The sequence below is a fragment of the Vigna unguiculata genome, chromosome 2 (genome assembly GCF_004118075.2).
Source record: "Vigna unguiculata cultivar IT97K-499-35 chromosome 2, ASM411807v1, whole genome shotgun sequence".
NCBI classification, from domain to species: Eukaryota; Viridiplantae; Streptophyta; class Magnoliopsida; order Fabales; family Fabaceae; genus Vigna; species Vigna unguiculata.
Genome location: NC_040280.1, coordinates 18,513,301 through 18,534,779, shown reverse-complemented (window position 1 = coordinate 18,534,779; position 21,479 = coordinate 18,513,301). Strand labels below are relative to the sequence as shown.

At 27.5% G+C, this 21,479-nt stretch overlaps 2 protein-coding genes across 2 annotated transcripts; both read left to right on the top strand.

Annotated features, from left to right (window-relative positions):
* Nucleotides 1-3,978: 3,978 nt before the first annotated feature.
* On the top strand, nucleotides 3,979-8,501 carry LOC114174546 (zinc finger MYM-type protein 1-like). The gene is made up of 5 exons (XM_028059382.1): nucleotides 3,979-3,982; nucleotides 4,539-4,567; nucleotides 4,672-4,746; nucleotides 6,966-7,878; nucleotides 8,005-8,501. Exons 1-5 carry the CDS (start codon nucleotides 3,979-3,981, stop codon nucleotides 8,499-8,501), a joined length of 1,518 nt encoding a protein of 505 aa, XP_027915183.1.
* Nucleotides 8,502-15,339: 6,838 nt separating this feature from the next.
* On the top strand, nucleotides 15,340-20,774 carry LOC114166182 (cytochrome P450 85A-like). Its single transcript, XM_028050867.1, has 9 exons — nucleotides 15,340-15,549; nucleotides 16,997-17,315; nucleotides 17,465-17,614; nucleotides 17,964-18,209; nucleotides 18,409-18,495; nucleotides 18,595-18,673; nucleotides 18,760-18,866; nucleotides 19,102-19,226; nucleotides 20,540-20,774. The coding sequence occupies exons 1-9, from the start codon at nucleotides 15,365-15,367 to the stop codon at nucleotides 20,628-20,630; spliced, it is 1,389 nt and encodes a 462-aa protein (XP_027906668.1). The 5' UTR covers nucleotides 15,340-15,364; the 3' UTR covers nucleotides 20,631-20,774.
* Nucleotides 20,775-21,479: the final 705 nt, after the last annotated feature.

Sequence of the window (21,479 nt, the reverse complement as noted above, 5' to 3'; positions counted from 1 at the left end):
TGAGTTGTTATAGTAATGTAACCTCTATTTTGATTAGTAGCAGTCCACGTATCAGTGGTAATTGCAACTCAAATTTGAATCCTTGACAACATTAATTTCATCTTCTCTTTTTTTGCATTGTAATCCTTCATAATATCTTTTTTTAAGGTGTTTCGAGAAATGACCTTGAATAGAGGTTGAACATCATCACAAAATTCTTTAAAGCCTATATGATCAACCATTGACATTGGATACTCATATAGAATTATCATCTTACAGAGTGCATATCTAGTTGTTTGTTGATTGAACACATAGTTTCCAACAACTACGGTTTCACCACCTTCTTTATAAGTTTTTAAAAAAGATTGTCTGATGTCCCATGTTGTTTGAAGCTTGAAACTCTTGAAATGGCTTCTCAAATGTGATGTACCTTGCTTTGCATCACCCAAAAGACTTTTGGCGCAATAATTGCATATCGCTTTCCATTTTCCATCTACCTTTTGTCTCTTAAAGTGATTCCAAACATCTGACAGTAATCTTCTTGAATTAACAGTTGGAGTTGAACTTTCGGTTTCTCCTAGAATATAATCTATAGGAATATCATTTTGATTTGAATCTCCTACATTTGCATTTGGTTCTACAAATGTTCCTTATTGGCCATCATCCATAGGGGAAAATGTATCTTGATTAGACTTTCTATAAATATTAAAACACAACAAAAAATTAAATTTTGAATATAAAAAGAAGACTCATTCATGTTTAATATAATCATTCATGTGACATGATTATGGCAAAGTTTAAATGTTATGGAACTAAATATTCTATTCATTAATTTTTGCCACCATATATAGAAGAAAGTTTTGGAATACTTCATTGAAGCTTTTGGAATACAACCACCATAAAAATTGTAATCATTCATGTGTCTGCCCCCACACATCTCTCTATGTAAATACTTCACTGAAGCTTTTTTTACTTCTAGGGAGTTTTTCTGAAGTTTATTGAACTAAACATTTATTTTTTCTCGTGTTTTTTTATGTTGCAGAGATCAAATATATCTTCTATTGTAATAATAACTTGTATAAAAATACAAAGAGCTTGTAAAATAAAATATGAATGAGTAATAAAGTATGAATTTCCACTTTACATGCCTTAAGTGTGATGGAAAATGTGATTTGACATTTAATTCTAATTGAAAGAATCATTCATGCATAAAAGATGAATGAAACTTGAATTGAAATAGTGAAAAAACTAGGTTCACATGAATTCATAAGTTTTTTAATCATTTGAAAGTCATAATTTTGGAAATATATATTGTCTGCAAGGTTTACATAGTTTTTATAGTCTTTAATCCCCTTTGAATGATCATGACTTGTGCTTTAGGCCTTTCATTCACTTATTCATGAAGAAAAATGATTCATAGACATCTTAAATATGTTTATATTTATTACATACTTTTTTCTATTTCTTTTCTTGTCTTAAATTGATATGTCTTAAGCAATTTTTTAATCATGCCCTTCCTCTGTCATTATATATTGCTATTGATTTAAGTATCATATTCTGTGGTGAAGGGTTTTAATATCCCTAGAAAGAAAGAAAATTATGTCTTAAAGTTTCATTTGAAGACAAGTTTTCAAGTTTTAATGGCCTTGTTTTCGGTGGTTAATCAATGTCAGTTTTTAGCTCTTATCATAACTTCCAATTTTAAAAAATATATCTCTCAATTCCCCATATCCAGAAATGACCTTAATCGGACATGAAAAAATAATTGGATAGTTCAGTTTATTCAATAAGAAATACTCAAAGTCATGAGCAGTTCAAATTCATGTATTAACCTAAAACTAAAATAAGAGATAGAAAACATACCCCTTTTAAAGCTTCACCCGAAATGTGAAGGATTGGAGGACAGCCTTCGGAAGATTCAGCATGGGAAAAATGGGAGCAAAGAATGAAAGAAAAATGGGTTAACGAAAAGGATAATACCCAAAAGGGTTGTTGAGTAAAAACGAAGTTGTAAAGGGAACAAGAACAATTTTTGAAGATGAATGTTAAGTGTGTAAGAGAGAAAATGAATGAAGAAGCATGAGTTTACTTGTTTGAAAATCCCAGACCACTTGACGACAACAGTGAGCCAAAAAAAGAAATGAACTTCAGCATCAACCTAATATCTCATAACATAATAGGGATAAATATGTAATTTCATTTTCTTAACGGGTAGCGGGTACCCGCGGGTATGGGTAGTATGATACCCAACCCTGACCCCGACCCGTTAAGAAACGAGTATTAAATTTTCCGCTACCCACAAATATCTATTACCCGTGTACCAACTATTCGTCGCAAATTTTATCCGCGGGTACCTGTGGGCGCAGATTTTTTTGCCATCTCTAATATTGATGCATAGACGTAGTTGAAGGCAAGTAGAGATGGCAAATAAACCCGTCCCTATGGGTATTGTCCGAACCCGTCCCCATTTTAACGGGGAATCCCCACATTGACTGGTTATGGGTATGGGGAATCCCCGACTTTTTCAATTGGGTATAGGGATGGGTATGGGGACGTACATATCCTCGCCATAATACCCGTCCTTGTCATATTTCCGTCATCGTTTAAATTATTACAATTAATTAAGTAACCTTATATATATATATATATGTATGTATATATATATATATATATATACATACATATATATATATATATATATATATGTGTGTGTGTGTGTGTATATTCTATTTTTTTTTATTTCTTCTAATTATTTGATTTGTCATGAAATGTATTCGCATCTCTAATACATTTTTCATTTTATCATAACCTTTTTGTAATTATGTTAAAATGATGTATGCCAATTAAAAAAATTTAATGTCTCACATTTGAATATTTCTATTATTTTTTAATATTTTTATTTATTGTATATTTTCCTTTCATATGAGAATGTTTAATACTCTCAGTTTAAGTGTTCAATAGCATAAACCTTTTATTTACTAGGTAATATAATTTTTTTCTTTACTTATTATTATTAATTTTTGTTTCATTTGAAGAACTCTTTTGTTTTGCTAAATTAATTTTCGTTATTTCTCAACCATTGAGTATATACGTTGATATTTGAAAAGTTTTCTTACATCTCTAAGGTATTTTTCATCTTATCATACCCTTAATTACATTTGTTTTCCTTTGTGTGATTTCTTTCAATAGTCTCTCAAATTATTTCAAAGACACACATTTGTTAATTTTTTAATATTTTTATTTGTTGTTTATTTTATCATGTAGAATAGTATTTTGATATATTTTATTTAATTATTTTTTATTTTCTAACTTATTACCAATCATACTGTAATTTTTTCATATAATTGTATAAATAATTTTTATTTACTACAATATAAAAATTTAATGTAATCGCCATGAATATTTTTTTTATCACCATTCAACATATATTAAAATTCAAAAGATACAAAATCTATGTCAAAATTTTATTATTATGTTTATTATTTGTTCTTTGTGTCATTTCGACCAAGTGATATATTATAACTTTTATTAGTGTATAAAAAAGAGATTCATTAGAATTTAAATAATTGGAGTAAACAAACATTTAAAATATATTTTAATTTAAAAAAAAATTCGTTTTATTTTTTTTGAATATTTTTAAATTTTATCAACTAGGTTTCATTAATGTTTCAAATTTAATAAATGTTTTGGTTCTCATGAAATTTTATTTGGTATTCTAATATAAAATGTAAACAATTATAATTAATTTCAAAGTATTTGATATCGAAGAAACAACCATCCTCCTAATATTGAATATTTGATAACATTATGTTTCATTTACCGTAAGTTTTTATTATTTTATAAAAATTATTAAAATTCATATTGAAGTAGTAATAAAATGGGTCCGAGTATGAGTACGAGATTATACCCGTTACGCGGTGAAAATGAGGATGATACAAAAATTTGATATCCGTTAGATTTGAATATGGGTATGGGATGGGATGAATTTTTTCTACGAAAATGGGTATGAGATTGTGAAACTCGTCCCTGCCGGCCTCGTTTGCCATCCCTAAACGCAAGAGAGGTTGTAGGGTTATTATTAATTTTATCAAACAGGAAAAGGAACTAGGAAGAAATCAAAATGAATGAACGATGATAATTTTGCATGAGGTAACCTTATGGAATTTAGAGCTGGAATATGAATATTCGAATATATTGTTGAATCTAATTAGCCAACTTTTGCTCATGAATGTATATTCTAGAATCGTCAAAAAGGACTATTGCATCAAGTTATTGATCCCACCATCATTTAAAACTGAATGGTGTAAAAGGGACTATTGCACCAATTTGATTGAAATTTTGTTTTTTCTTTGCTCAATTTTTAATCATTTTAATCTTCTAAAAAATCTACAAATGCAAAGGTTGTACTTTTGAGTTATTTATATTAATTCAAATAGAAGGAGCGTTTGAATTAAACATTGTTTGCTTTTAATTCATATTAATATAATGATTGCATCTCTTATTCTTATAATTATGTTTATTTATTTGCATCATCTGTTCTTATAATTATGTTTATGTAGAGTCACCCTTTGAATTTCGGGCATTGGAGGTTGCTTTAGAAGCCATTTGTAGTTTTATTGTTGCACGTACAACAAAATTGGAGATGGGTTCTTATCATTCATTAAATGAACTTTAGATTAATGTAATATGCAGATTAGTAGTCGAAATTTGGACAGAGTTGGTAAACTGAAGAGTGCAATGACAAGGTTGATTGCTAGAGTTCAGAAGGTATGCCAGGTTTCTGAAAATATATTCTGCAGCCCCTTCCCCTCATTCATACTAATATTTTGCATTCTTTTAAGTAAATTATTGTATTTTTCTTAAATATAATTAATTTAATGTGACTGTGAACTGACTTGATTAGTTTTAAGTAGAAAACAACACATACCCCTTTTCTTATCCCATCCCCACTTTTTGTTACCCCACTAACGTAATATACTCAGAAAAAGATTTTCACTTTAAAAACTACTTTTCTTCTTATTTCAAAATTAGGGTATTCAGATTAAACTTACGTGTTAGGGAATTTAGAGTGTTTTTTAGAGAGTTCTTTTTGTTGTCTTGGTGTTCTTCAAAGAAATAATGAAGATCACTTGATTATAAGAAGTTCTTGCTTGCCTATAGGTTAATTTATAATATCTCCACAAATAAGGTGAATTCTTTCTTTTTTATTTTCTGTATAATTCTTCTTATGTATTCTTCTCACCTTGTTGGTGATAAATTAGGGTAATTCTGTGTAGCATTATTACCTATGTTTGTAATTCTTGAAGTGTATTTCAAGTTCATTTGTATATTTAGAGTATAGATTATGTAGGTTTATCTTGTAACTCTAACTCTTGAGATATTAGTGAAACTTTCTTGTTAAGGTTGCCAGAAAGAAACTGGATTTAGAATCCCAAAGAATCAAACGAGTATAATTTGTGTTCTTGTGTTCTTTATTTCATAGCTAAATCTATATCTTAAAAAATGGATTAGGTATTTTAATTGCACATCATTCAGTAGCTTTGTCAATTGATTAAGAAATTATTGTTTTAAAATTCTCTTGAAATTAGAAAGAAAACAATTTTTGAAAAAAAATATTCACCCCCTCCTCGTTGAAGAAATTAGCCATTATATTATTAACACAATGCTTCCATCTGGTTTAGTAAAGAAAAACAAAATATTAAGATGAGTGACATCCATGTGGCCATAATCAAAATCACCATTTTCATAAGCAAAGTGTGTTTCTATGTTCTTCTCTTTTTTTTATGCTTTGGTGTACTACAAGTACGACTCAAATGACTTTTACCACCACAATGATAACTTATGTTTTTATCTTGTTTGTCATTATTTTCAACTTTTTCTTTTCCCCTTTTCACATTATTGTTCCACTTCTAATGATAAAATGTCTCATTGAAATTTCCTTTATGACCATGTCCACAACCATGGTCACTAGTACGACCACGACCATGACTATGAAAAAATGAATCAAATATTGTTGCATTCACTTTTTTGAGAATGAAGAAAAACCAATTGGGTCGGTCTCAGCGGCGGAGTATTATGGGTGCACGGGGGCCTTGAATTTTTTTACAATAGATATTTTGATTTTTTTATTATAGATATTAGGTATTTTGATTTTATTTTGTTATAAATATTAAATCAAATATTTTATTTCTTTTATAAACATAATAATTAATACTAATAAATAATAAAATAAAAAATAAAATATAATAAAGATTAAAGATTAAAAAGATTTATCAAAATATTTTTTATTATTTGTTTTCATTATAGATTGTGTTTTTCATAAATTGTTCTCATATTTCATTCTCATTTGTTTTCTTTTGTTTTTGAAAAGAAAAAGATCTATTATTTTTTCTTTTATTTCTCCTTTATTCTCTCCCATCCTCAAGGAAGAAAAGAAAAAGGTAATTCTTTCGTCACTTGATAGTGAAATATTAATTCAATAATTTAGTTAATGAGCCTCTTTTATATGTTTATCTTGAATTTCTTACAAATTGTTCTCATCTTCCATTCTTACCTATTTTCTTTTGTTTCTGAAGAAAAAAAGATCAATTATTTTTGCTTTCATCTCTCAACTGTTCTCTTCCATCCTCGAAGAAATAAAGAAGAAGGTAATTCTCTTTTGTCTCACTTAATATTAGTTTAATAATTTATTTAATGAGCCTCTTTTATATTAATTTTTTATTTTATCAACATAGAAGAAAAAATGATTGTACTGTGTGTTTTTTATAATTGAATTTTAAGTGTGGTTTGATTATCATCGAATTTTCTTTTGGTATTTATGTCTCTCAATTTTTTATTAGATTATGATAAATCATTTTTTAGTATTTTTTTAAATAGGTATATTGATGAAGAATAAAAGAATAGATTCATTTTTTAAAAGTGATAAAAGGGAGGCTACACGTGAAGATGAAAACAGGACAAATTCAACTCTTTCAGATATTCTGAAGCATGATACTAATGTTCCAATTGTTCAATCAGAGGAGCCCCCTTTTAAGGTTCAAAAAATTATAGGTGAGGAGTTTCATATTAATTCTTTGGAATGTGAAACAGGAAAGCGTCTTCAAATATGGGAATATCCAATGAGTCAAAGAGATGAGATTCAAATAGCTTATTTAAAATGGGGTCCATATCAAATGCAACTTGAAAACTATCCTTATTCTAAGGAAAAACATCCAAGGAGATTTCAATCTAGTTGGTTTAAAATGTTTCCTTCTTGGCTAGAGTATTCCCCGGCTAATGATGAAGCTTATTGTTTGGCATGTTATCTATTTAGTTCAAAGCCAGATGGTCATTTTGGATCAGATGTGTTTACTAAACAAGGTTTTAGATCATGGAGAAAGGTTAATGCAGGAAAAAGATGTGCATTTCTCAACCACATTGGAGATAGTCCTTGGTCACCGCATAACAATGCAATGAAAGCTTGTGAAGACTTGTTGAATCAATCTATGCACATTAATAACAATATAAATATTCAAAGTTCAGAACAAGTTTGCAAGAATTGTTTACGGCTCAAAACCTCTATTGACACAATTCGTTGGCTAGCATTTCAAGCTTGTGCATTTAAAGGCCACGAGGAAACACCAGAGTCAAGTAATAAAGGTAACTTTCTTGAAATGATTAAACTTCTAGCATCATATAATGATAAAGTGGCACAAGTTGTGTTAGAAAATGCTCCGTATAATGCTAAGAATACTTCTCATCATATTCAGAAAGAAATCTTGCACATTTTCTCTAGAAAAGTAAGAAGTCACATTCGAGAAGAAATTGGAGATTCTAAATTTTGCATAATTGTTGATGAAGCACGTGATGAATCTAAAAAAGAGCAAATGGCTATTGTTTTGAGATTCGTAGATAAGGATGGTAATATAAAAGAACAATTTTTTTGATATTGTGCATGTTAAGGATACAACAGCCGCCACTCTAAAAAAAGAATTGAGTGTCGTTCTCTTTAGGCATAATCTTGATGTTTCCAATATCCGCGTCAAGGATATGATGGTGTTAGTAATATGATGGGAGAGTGGAATGGGTTGCAAGCATTATTTCTCAATGATAATCCTTATGCTTATTATGTGCATTGTTTTGCTCATAGACTACAACTTGCTTTGGTGGCTGCTTCAAGAGAGGTCATTCCAGTTCATCAACTTTTTTCAAATGTGGCTTTTATCGTAAATGTTGTGTATTCCTCTAGTAAACGTCATGATGAGTTACAAGCTATTGAATTAGATGGAATAACTCAATTGTTAGAAATGGGTGAACTTGAAACTGGTAAAGGAAAAAATCAAATTGGCACTTTAAAACGAGTTGGTGATACTCGTTGGAGCTCGCATTTTTATTCCATTTGTAGTATGATGAAGCTATATAATGCATCTTGTCTGGTTCTTCAAAAAATTATTGTTGATGGATCAACTTATTCTCAAAGGGGTGATGTTGATGCTGCATTGAATATGTTGTCTTCATTTGAGTTCATATTAATTTTACAATGATGAAAGAGATTATGGGAATTACTGACGGTCTTTGCCAAGCTTTGCAGAAACAATCTCAGGATATATTGAATGCTATGCAATTGGTTTGTTCTACTAAAATTTTTATTCAAAAGTTGAGGGAGGATGGTTGGCAAAATCTATTGAAAGGTGTGGTATTCTTTTGTGAACAACATGACATTGATATTCCTGATTTTAATTCTACTTATGTTGCACGTCATGGCCGTTCTCAACATCAAAAAGATCATGTCACTATGGAACATCATTTTAGGGTGAATATATTTCTTGTTACAACGGACAAGCAGTTGCAAGAATTAAATGACATGTTTAGTGAGCAAACAATGGAACTTTTAACTCTAAGCAATGCTTTAGTTCCTAAGGATGCTTATAAAGCATTTAACATTGAGGATATGTGCACTCTTGTGAACAAATGTTATCCTTTAGATTTTAGTGAGCAAGAGAAGATTAGTTTAAAATTTCAACTTCAACATTTTATTATTGATGCTCCTAACCATCCAGATTTGAAGAATTTATCAACCATGCTTGAATTATGTCAATCTTTGGTAAGAACAGGAAAGTCAAGGACATTCTATTTGATTGATCGTTTAATTTGTCTTGTTTTAACTCTTCCTGTCTCTACAGCTACAACAGAAAGATCATTTTCCGCAATGAAGATTATCAAAACAAGATTGCGGAATAAAATGGAAGATGAATTTCTTGCCGACAATATGATTATTTACATTGAAAAAGAAATAGCTGAAAATTTTAGTTCTGATTCAATTATTGATGAGTTCAGGGATCTGAAAGAACGAAGGGCAATCTTTTAGATATTTGTGATTTCTTTTTTAGTTATCGTTATACTAAGTTATGTATTCATTTTTATTGTGTTAGTGACAATAATGAAATGTATCAATTTTGGATGTATTATTTGGGCTCCCCCAACAATGTTGGTCAAGATCCGCCACTGGTCGGTCTCATGATTTTTCATAAGAACTCATTGTTTTGTTCAGCCGCGAGAAGGCATGAAATAATTCAAAATATTTGTAAAATTCTTTTTTCAAGATATTGTTGTTGTAGGAGAAAAATAGTTGCTTAGATGCTTTATTTATTTCTTTAATGACATCACCAAGACTCATTGCACCTAAACATATTTCAACATCTAACATCCAAGATAAGTAAGTTTTCCTCGTAATATCAAGGGCCCCAAATTCAAATTTTGCAAGGTTTGACAAGTTTAGAACTAGCACATAAAATATTAACAATAATCATATTTCATGTATAAAACTATAAAATTAATATAACAATATTAAATGTTAGAAAAGTAATCAGATATAAATAAGAATTATAATAATAATCATAATAATAATAATAATAATATAATACAAATAATAGTAATAAGACAAGATGGAAATTGATAAAGTCAAACAATTCTTATCCCAAAATTAAGAATATAAGATAAAATTGTAAATGAGGAAATGATTCGAAAGAGTCTGGGTTGAGGCACACATAACACTTTCCTTATATAGAAAATGCTCCCACTAGCTCAATTGGTTAGAACATCATGCTGATAATGTGTTGTAAAATATAAAGCTGATAATAGAAAGAAGAGGAAAATGGAGAAGAGAGAATGGAGACTTATTTTCTCTGTCTTATTACTTGGAGGAAAAGTCCTATTTATAACTCAAAGGACATAAATCGATCAATCAATCATATGAGTAATTGTAGAAAATCAATAGACAACCATTTAGTTAGAGATGACAAATAAACTCGTCTCCGTGGGTATTGCCCGAACCCATCCCTGTTTTTATGGAGAATCCCCACATTGACTGGGTATGGGTATGGAGAATCCCCGACTTTTTCAATTGGGTATGAGGATGTACATATCCCCGCCATAATACCCGTCCCCGTTTAAATTATTAAAATATTCATAATTAATTAAGTAACATATATATATATATATATATATATATTATTATTTTTATTTTTTCTAATTATTTGGTTTGTCATGAAACTCATTCGCATCTCAATTATATTTTTCATCTTATCTTAACCTTTATGTAATTATGTTAAAAAGATGTATGTCAATTAAAAATTTTTTATGTCTCACATTTAATATTTCTATTATTTTTTTAATATTTTTATTTATTGTATATTTTCCTTTCACATGAGAATGTTTAACACTCTCAATTTAAGTATTTAATAGCACAAACCTTTTCTGATGCTTTTATTATGATTATTATTTGTTCTTTCTATCATTTTGATCAAATGATGCATTATAAATTTTATTAGTGTATAAAAAAGAGATTCATTAGAATTTAAAAGATTAAAGTAAACAAACATTTAAAATATATTTTAATTTGAGTATATGTTTTCCTTTTATATTTTAAAAAAAATATTTTTAAATTTTATCAACTATGTTTCATTAATATTTGCAAATTTAATAAATGTTTTGATTCTCAAGAAATTTTATTTAGTATTATAATCTAAAATGTAAATAATTATAATTTATTTTAAAGTATTTGATATCCAGGAAACAATCATCCTTCTAATATTGAATATTTGATAATATTATGTTTCCTTTACCATAAATTTTTATTATTTTATAAAAATTAATTAAAATTAATATTAAAGTAGTAAGAAAACGGGTATGAGTATATGTACGAGATTATACCCGTTACCCGGTGGGGATGAGGATGAGACAAAAGTTTGATACCCGTTGGATTTAGGTATGGGAAAGGGGATGAATTTTTTTTACGAGGATGGGTATGGGATAACAAAACACGTGTCCGTCCCGCCCCGTTGCCATCCCTACATTTAGTCATAACCAATATAATGTTCATATGCTTAATGATTGGGGTGGCAATGCAAACCGGACCGCCTTGCATTTGACCCGCAAAATGTGAGGCAAACTGGGCCACTCCACGTTAAAAATGCGAGCTAAAAATCTGGCCCCCCCTGCATAAGTTCTGGCATGCAAACCCATGGGCTGACTCATTTTTTTTTAAATCTTATGATAAAACTTTCAACGTTCAACAAATTAGGAAACATTAACAAGTATACAAAATTAAGCAAGGACTTTGGGGAGTTGAATGATAAATTGACAATTGAATATTTTGATGGTATTCATATTCATACTTTGATATATACAATGTATTCTTCAAATTTTAGCACATTCAAAACTACATAACATTTGTCTTTTCCACTCATACAAGAATTAATATTTGTTTTTTGTCTTCTATATTAATAATTAATTTTCATTTAATAACATATATGTAATGCATGTAAAATTATTAAAAGATTCATTAATGTTGTGTATATATTAACTATAATAAAAATTTAATTAAATTTTAAGTATATAATAAATTGAGTATTTATTAAAACAATTTATTTGATTGAGTGTTTAATTTTTTTTTTCATTTACGATTTTGTTGCTTGATTTTTGTCTTCAATTGGAAGATGTGAATGTTAATTATGTGTTCTCATCTCTAGTCACCTATTAACTCATTTCTTCCTTCTTTCTCCAATTTCTTCCAACTTGTTAGTCAACTTGTTTCTTCGCTCTTCTGAAGTCAATTGAATGACGATAGAAAAAGATTAGAGGAAAACGCAACTTGATTGATAAGTTGAATTGATAATTTTAAACTATGTTTTATTATTTTTATTATTTTAAAGTTTTATAATTTATAATTTATAACCTATAATTTTACACTTTTAAAATGTTAAAATGTTAAAGTTTACAATTTTATAGTTTCAATTTTGATAGTTTGATAACTTCATAGTTTTATAGTTTTAAAATTTCATAGTTTTATAGTTTTAAAATTTCATAATTTCAGAATTTTAAAATTTCATAATAAGAGGGACTCAAAACTATGTTTAATCTGTATTTTGAATGCTCTCACTACAATTTGCCGAAGTGTCTCGAAATGGATTACAGGGTTCTTAGAGCCAAGTTGTTACCTCCATGTGAGAGAACTCAAAGTTTTAAGAGTGTAAATATTTGTACAATGATAATAAATACTGAATATAGAGAGTATGAATTGAGTCTTATTGTTGTGTATCAATTAAGTATTGAGTAAGTACTTCTTTTGGCAGAGGTGTTGTATTTATTGGCTTCCTTATATTATAGACATTTTACTCAATATATTTAAACAAACTCTATTACTTAGATATTTAAACTCGCTTAAACTCGCTCTGTGCGTATTGTCTGAATACGTTCCCATTTAGACAAAGAATCTTCGCATTGACTGATTTGAGTATGGGTATTGAGAATCTCTAACTTTCTCAATTGGGTATGGGAATATACATATCTCCGCCCTAATACTCGTTTCTTTCATATCTTTGTCCCCATTTAAATTATTAAAATATTCACAAGTAATTAAGTTACCCTATATATATATATATGTATATATGTATATATGTATATATGTATATATACATATATACATATATACATATATACATATATACATATATACATATATACACATATATACATATATACATATATACATATATATATATATATATATATATATATATATATATATATATATATATATATATATATACTTTCTATTTTTTATTTCTTTTAATTATTTGGTTTGTCATGAAACTCATTCGCATCTCCAATATATTTTTTATCTTATCATAACCATTATGTAATTATATTAAAATAATGTATGTATGTCAATTAAAAACTTTTATGTCTTACATATGAATATTTATATTATTTTTTATATTTATATTTATTGTATATTTTCCTTTTACATGAGAAAGTTTAATACTCTCAATTTAAGTGTTTAATAGCATAAACATTTCATTTGCTAGGTAATATAAAAAAAATTCTTTACTTATTATTATTAGTTTTTGTTTCATTTGAAGAACTATATTGTTTTGCTAAAACAAATTTTGTTATTTCTCAACCATTGACTATATGTGTTGATTTTTGAAAAGTTTTCTTAGATCTCTAAGGTATTTTTAATCTTGTCATACCCTTAATTATATATTTGTTTTCCTTTGTGCGATTTCTTTGAATAGTTTCTTTAATTTTTTATAAGACACACTTTTGTTAATTTTTTAATATTTTTATTTGTTATTTAATTTCATCTTGTAAAATATTATTTCGATATATTTTATCTAATTACTTTTTATTTCTAACTCATTATCAATCATAATTTTTTCACTATAATTGTATAAATAACTTTTATTTACTACAATATAAAAATTTAATGTAATTGCTATGATTTTTTTCTTATCACCAACCAATATATATTGGAGTTCAAAAGATACAAGATCTATGTTAAAAGTTTATTATTTGTTCTTTGCGACATTTTGATCAAGTCATGTATTATAACTTTTATAAAAAAGAGATTCATTAAAACATTTAAAATATATTTTAATTTGAATATTTGTTTTCCTTTTATATTTTTTAAAAACATTTTTAAATTTTATCAACTAGGTTTCATTAATGTTTGCAAATTTAATAAATGTTTTGGTTTTTATGAAATTTATTTGATATTCTAATATAAAATATAAACAATTATAATTTATTTCAAAGTATTTAATATCGAAGAAACAACCATCCTCCTAATATTGAGTATTTGATAATATTATGTTTCCTTTTTACCGTAATTTTTAATTATTTTATAAAAGTTAATCAAAATTAATATTAAAATAGTAAGAAATCAGGTATGGGTATGGGTATGGGTACGAGATTATACCCGTTATCCGATGGAAATGAGGATAGGACAAAAGTTTGATACCCGTTCATTTAGGTATGGGATGAAGATGATTTTTTTTTACAGGGATAAATATGGGATAGCGAAACTCGTCTCCGCCTCGCCCTGTTGTCATCCCTACTTAACTATAATCAAATATTGAAATATCTTAAAGATATTTTTAAAGATATAATATAATATGATAATAAGTTATTTTATTATAAATTTGTGACTGTAAATATTTGGAAGATATTTCATAATATCTTAAGTATATAATATAATTTGATAATGAATTATTATATAGTAATATATTATTTGTAAATATCTCAATGATATTTCATAACATATATGGGGATATAACAAAATGTGATATTAAGTTATTATATCATAAAATGCTATATATAAATTTCTTGAAAATATTTTATAATATTTTGAGGATATGAGCATAAAAATTATATAGTTTTGTGAAGGTGTTATAGTAAATTTATTTTTCCTTTCTTTCTGTCATGTGAGAAATAGAAATTTATAAACTCGTTGCCTTAAAATTTTAAGGTGTTGGGTTAGAGATGATGTTAATCTTTTACGTGTGAGTTGAATTCATGTCTCAGGTATTATATCTTGCGGGTAATCTTCTTTCAAAAGATCTTATATGCCAACTAAAAGAAATTGAAATAATGACGGTGTTATTACAGTTATGTTAAAATAATCCGAAATTTATAGTGTAATTAAAATTTAATTAATCGTAACAATAAATACTAATACTAAATATATTAATGGTTAAAAAAATTGCCTCTTCTAATAACTACTATATTAATTTGCATGTAATAAAATTGATTTCCGATTCCACAATTTGGTACGTATTTTTGTTTTCTGTTTCTCATTCATTTAATTTGATTATTTTATTTAATGTCATCTGTAAATTGGTGTCATAATTGTATTTTTGTTTCATTTTGAAACTTGACCTCTATGCCACCTCAAATGTAGTAATTAATTAACCATAATAGCTAGCATTATATATATATATATATATATATATATATATATATATATATATATATATATATATATATATATATATATATATATATATGAAATGATTCATCCTTTGTAACATGCAGCATTATTCCATCCAATAGAGAAAAGATAATAATGTTGACAGTGTTTTATTATGCTCTGGCTTTCACCATTTCTGCATTTTTTGCAGTGCTGAAATGGAACAGCTTAAGGTACTCCAGGAAAGGAATGCCTCCAGGGTCATTGGGTTGGCCTTTGGTAGGGGAGACTGTCAAATTTCTCACACAAGGACCAGATTTCATGAAAGGAAGAAAATTAAGGTGCTGTTCTATTAAAAACCTTACATTCTTCAACTTTTATATTTCTAATTTGTTTTATTTCAATACCCTTTTGCTCTTTCATGTTGATTTTGATTCTCTTGAATACTGTTTATCTTGTTTTTTAAGTTTTTTTTTTTTTTTCAATTCCTATGATTTGTATGTACATTTTATGAAAAAAATTCTCCTATTTAGATATATTTTTGACATTCACAAAACATCATTCTTGTCTTCTAATTGAGAAAGGTTAAAGAAAATTCATAAAAACAATTTTCTTTTAGATAGAAATAAATAAACATGTAATAATTAAGATTTTTTTAAAATAATTTAAATAAGTAAATTACTATTTTAATATATTAAGCTGGTTTGTTTATTTGTGAAACGCCCGAGATTTTAATAATTATTAAATATATTTATTAATTAGTATTTATAGAAGCTTTTCGAAATAATTAAAACGCACATGATTTTAATAAACCTTAAATGTATATATTAATTGGTATTAAGCAATAATTCGTTATATATTAAATTTGTATTTTTATTTGGGCAATGCATAAGAGAATAAACCTTGAATATATTTACTAACTAGTAATTGACAATAAAAGTTTTAAAGGATGACAAGTTATATATTAAAATAGTATTTTTATCTTTGCGATAAAAGTTAGGAGTACTTTATAAACATTTTGAACGTTTAAAAAAAATCACATCAATTAAATTTAACACAATATAATTTTATTTTCAGGAAATTTTTTACAGAACATAACCCATATATACCATTTTTTTTTTCATTTAAGAAAATATTTTCTGATGCTTATTTTTTGATACACGTCCATTAATTGGACAAATCTAATTAAAAGAAAATCTGAAAATGAAAAAGAAATACAAAATAGAACTGATAGTTTAAACTTCAAATAAATAATTTTAAAAAATAACTTATCTAAAATAATTTCGAGAACATAAAACAAGCACAAGTTAGACAAATACATGAAAATACAAACAAACCGATATGTTTAGTACATGTGTATTTCTCTGCTAAGAATAAATAAAAGGTGCTAAAATTTTAAGCAATTCTAGGCATTTTTCTAATTTATGTTAGAAATTCCATATACACTAGAGTTAGAATAGGTATAAATTTTATCTTACAAATCAAATTTGTAGACTTGAAATTATATCCGAATTATCCAAAGTCTAACAAAATAATATTTATTGTTTATTAGGTTTATTATGTCATCTATTATCGAGTTTGTATCAGATAATTCATTAATGTCTAATCATATTAAATATATATATATATATATATAAAAGGAATCTTCAAATCTATAAGACTAAAAATAAAATGAATATAAGTGGGTACACATTTGAAGCAAGTGGATTTTATCCTATAATGTTTCTCCAATTTGTTTTGTTGTTCTTGATCAAATGAAGAAGCCAAGTTGTCTCCTTTTGCATTCAGATATGGAAGTCTGTTCAAAACTCATGCATTGGGATCTCCCACTGTTATTAGCATGGATCCTGACATGAATAGATACATACTCCTGAATGAAGCAAAAGGCTTGGTTCCTGGCTACCCAGACTCCATGAGGACGATCCTAGGGACTAACATTTCAGATGTTCATGGTGCAGTACACAAACGAATCAGAGGCTCACTCTTATCTCTCATTGGTCCAATCGCAGTTAAGGATCGTCTTCTCACAGAAGTTGATGACTTCATGACCTCATTCCTTGAAAATTGGGATGGTAAAACAGTTGATATTCAAGAAAAAACTGTTGAGGTATGCATCAATCATGTAACTGTTTGATTAAACCTTCAAACCCACTGCTAAATCCATTTTTCTGAATCATGTTAGATTATGAAAGGATGAATCAAAACGGTTAAATGCATGAAACACTCACCATGCATATGATTTGTTGTTCTTTTCAGATGTCATTTCTTGTTTCCATGAAAGCTGTGGTGGAAGATGAGCCAGACTCTTTCCTTCGGACCTTCAAAGCCTCATTTGATAAAATGGCACTGGCAACAATATCCTTGCCATTCAAAATTCCAGGAACTCAATATTATCGAGGTTTGAAGGTATATATTGAAAAAAAAAAAACTTACAATATTAATTATGAGATTGCAAATCTAAACTTAATTTCGGAAACGACTCAAGGGTTTGATAAACTTGAAACAAACTTGAGATAATTGTATCGCAGACCGATATTTTTGACACCACACTTTTTTTACACTTTTTTTACTATCATTTGATATTTTCCTTGATTATAAGCACTTTTCTCTTCTTCTAATTATATAAAAGTTAATTTTTATTAAGACTATTTTATCTTAAGAGAGTTGTTAAATAGTCGTTAAATTGTGTCAAAAAAAATTCATTTTTCTTGTATTGCGATGCAAGTTTAAGTAGTCTGAGTTTTGTTGGTAACAGGCTAGGGAAAGAGTGATTACTATGCTAAGTGAGCTGATAGCCAAGAGAAGAGCTTCTTCAGCTACTCATAGCGACATTCTTGATCGTCTTCTGAGAAATGAGGATGGTAAATACAAGCTAAATGACGAAGAAATAATGGAGCAAATCACAACAATTTTATATTCAGGTTATGAAACAGTATCAACTACTACAATGATGGCCATCAAATACCTATGTGATAACCCTGATATTCTACAGACAGTAAGGGTGAGTTATAGCTTTATCATTCTTTGCTATTAAAAGCAATACATCATGGTTTATGTATAAATATCGTTAAAAATAATAGTATATAAGTAGATAACTCTTATTTTAAAAATCACTTTTATAGAATTGAGTTAGATTTAAAATCTATTTCTTATCAAATACATATTTTAGTTTTGCTTGATTAATAAAATCCATTATGCAGGATGAGCATTTTGCAATCTTGCAGAAGAAAGTCCATGGAGAACGGATCAACTGGGATGACTACAAGAGCATGAGTGAAACTCGTGCGGTAACATTTTCTATATCCATATATGAACTAAAATTATTAGAACAAAGTGATGATAATTAACCTAAGAGATTTTCAAGTACTTTTGTTTTGTGTGTGTAGGTGATACTTGAGACAATGAGATTGGCTAGTGTTGTTAGTGGAGTGATGAGGAGGACTACTGAAGATTTAGAATTGAATGGTGTGTTTTTCAATTTGATGAGTGAATTGCTTTGTTACATGAATACTGATTTAGGTAACATTTGACTTATGGCAATCACTTTTTAGGTTATGTGATTCCCAAGGGATGGAGGGTTTATGCTTACACAAGGGATGGTAACTTTGATCCCATTCTCTATGAAGAACCTTTTACTTTTAATCCAAAGAGATGGCTGGTAAGTTACTCGATAATAAAGAATTAAACGATAATATTTTTGACAACTTTTTCTTTCGATTTGAGATAATATATTTTGAAAAGTAGAAAAATGAAAAAAATGAAAAATTACATCATTTAGAAAATATCAACTAAAAAGAATTGTCAATGTTAAAAATCATTTTCCTAAAAAATTACATTGTTCTTATGTGAATAATTGCAACACATGATATTGAAGATAAAATGATGCGATGCAGGAGAAAGGTTTGGAGAATCATAATCACAACATGCTATTTGGAGCAGGAGGCAGGGTGTGTCCTGGAAAGGAATGGGGCATGTTTAAAATCAGTATTTTCATTCACTATTTAGTCACTAGATACAGGTATGTTATTAATCCTTTGCCACTATTTAGAGATTAATTTAAACTCTAATTCATAAATTAATTATAATTTTTTATTTATATTTATAATAGAAATTATTTTAAATATTAATAAATTTTAATTTATAAAATTATATATAAATTAGTCAATATAACTTGTATTTTTTAAAATTAGTTATTTAATAAATTTTTGGATTGATTTCTCTAAATAAAGTTTATATGTAGGTTTAGGGATGGCAACGGGTCGGATCGGACATGGATAGTGCCTACCCGCAACCCGACCCGCCAAAAAAAAATTCACCTGTTACCCGCCGGGTATCCGCTTAAAAAATATCCGCGGATATTTTTAAAACTCGCGGGTACCCGTGGATACCCGATACCTGCAAATATTTAAAAAAAAAATTATAAATTTTTTAATATAAAATTATTAAAATAAAATATAAATTAAATTAAATTATAACTATAATTAAATTTGACATAATAAAATATAGTGTTAATTTTAATTTTAATTAAATTTAACTTAATAAAATATAATTTTAATTTTAATTTTAATTTTTTGCGGGTAATGGGTACCCGCGGGGATGAATAGTATGATACCCGTACCCGATCCGTTTATAAGCAAGTATTAAAATACCCGCTACCCGCTACCTGCGGGTAATAACTATCTGTCGTGGATTTTATCTGCGAATATCCGCGGACGCAGGTATTTTTGCCATCCCTATGTAGGTTGGATATATATATCGTAGATATCCTTATTTTATATACTCTTTCTTGATAATAAAATAAATAGATTATTATTTTATAAATGTATAAGTATTTTAATCCTTTCCATCCTTGCTATTGTTTTTTATCTTAGTTTTAAACATTGAATACAAATATTGTAATGTTTAAATTGGATAGAATATATTATATTAAATTCAAAGAATTGATTAAGTGGTTATTAAGTAGGTGTTTTTTTAACCAACATAAATAAATATATTAAATAAAACAATTAGATTGTTCAAATTTATATAAAAAAATGTATATTCAAGAAAAAAATGTTTTTAATTAGCAAGTATTATTAAGCATATATATTATTCACTTTCACTAAATCACAATAAAAGAATACATAAAAAGCTTGTTTAAAACACTTAAACATTCTTATTAGGAGGCCAAACAGTTGTAGTTGCAATGTTAGATACTAGTGGTGCGCATATTAGTATCTCCTTTTCTTTTAAGCACTCATTAATGGTGGACATTTTTATGTCTTTGTAAGGACATTAATGTTCAAATACTTTTACTATTTTAAATTAATTGTGTATTATTATTCTTTTCAGATGGGAAGAAGTAGAGGGAAGCAAGACACTTGCGAAATTTCCAAGAGTGTTGGCACCAGAAGGACTACACATGAAGATCACAAAATACTAGGAAAGAAAGATAATCCTTCATAACTCTAATGTTTGATGAAGGCATTGTCATGAACCCCTATCATTATAATTCTAGTAATAAAATCACTGAGTGTTAAAATCTATTAGTAGTTATAGACATGACACTCATGTGTTTTCATGAAGAAAAAACCCTTTTAGTTTGTGTATTTATTAAGTAATGAATAGACAAACACAATCTATTTAATAAAATATTCATAAAAAAGTAAAAATATTTAAAATACATTAATTTCTAATTTAAAATGTCCATTTTTTATCTTTCATTTTTAAAATTTATTATAAGGCACTCAAATCCTTTTGAAAGAATAACTTGATGACATAATTCCCTTTTTACTCTGATGTTTTTTTTTTCATTTTGTATTTATCTTGTTCTCTTCTATTTATTTTGTATTCAATTTGTCATTTGAATATAATTTTAAAAAAAATTACATCGGGATGAGTATTACTCGGATGTAATTTGTTAATAATTCTCTTATTCTCTTATGCGCCTGGAAAAGTTTTTTTTTTCCACAATGGTGCAATTTACTTTTGTAATTATCAAAGTGATGCAAAAATTTTAAAAATTTCAACGAAGTGTAAGTCGTGCCAAAATGACACGATTTCAAAAAGAAGTCGTGTTAATATAAGACAACTTTAATTAACTTTCTAAGCAAAGTCATGTCAATATGGGAAGACTTCAGTATTGAATTGTTAATGAAGAAGTCGTATAATATTAGAGAGACTTAAGTATTATATTGATAATGAAGAAGTCGTATACATTCAGATGCCTTCAGTTTGGCTGAATAAAAATTAAATATTTTTTTAGTAATATTAATTAGTTAAATAATAATGC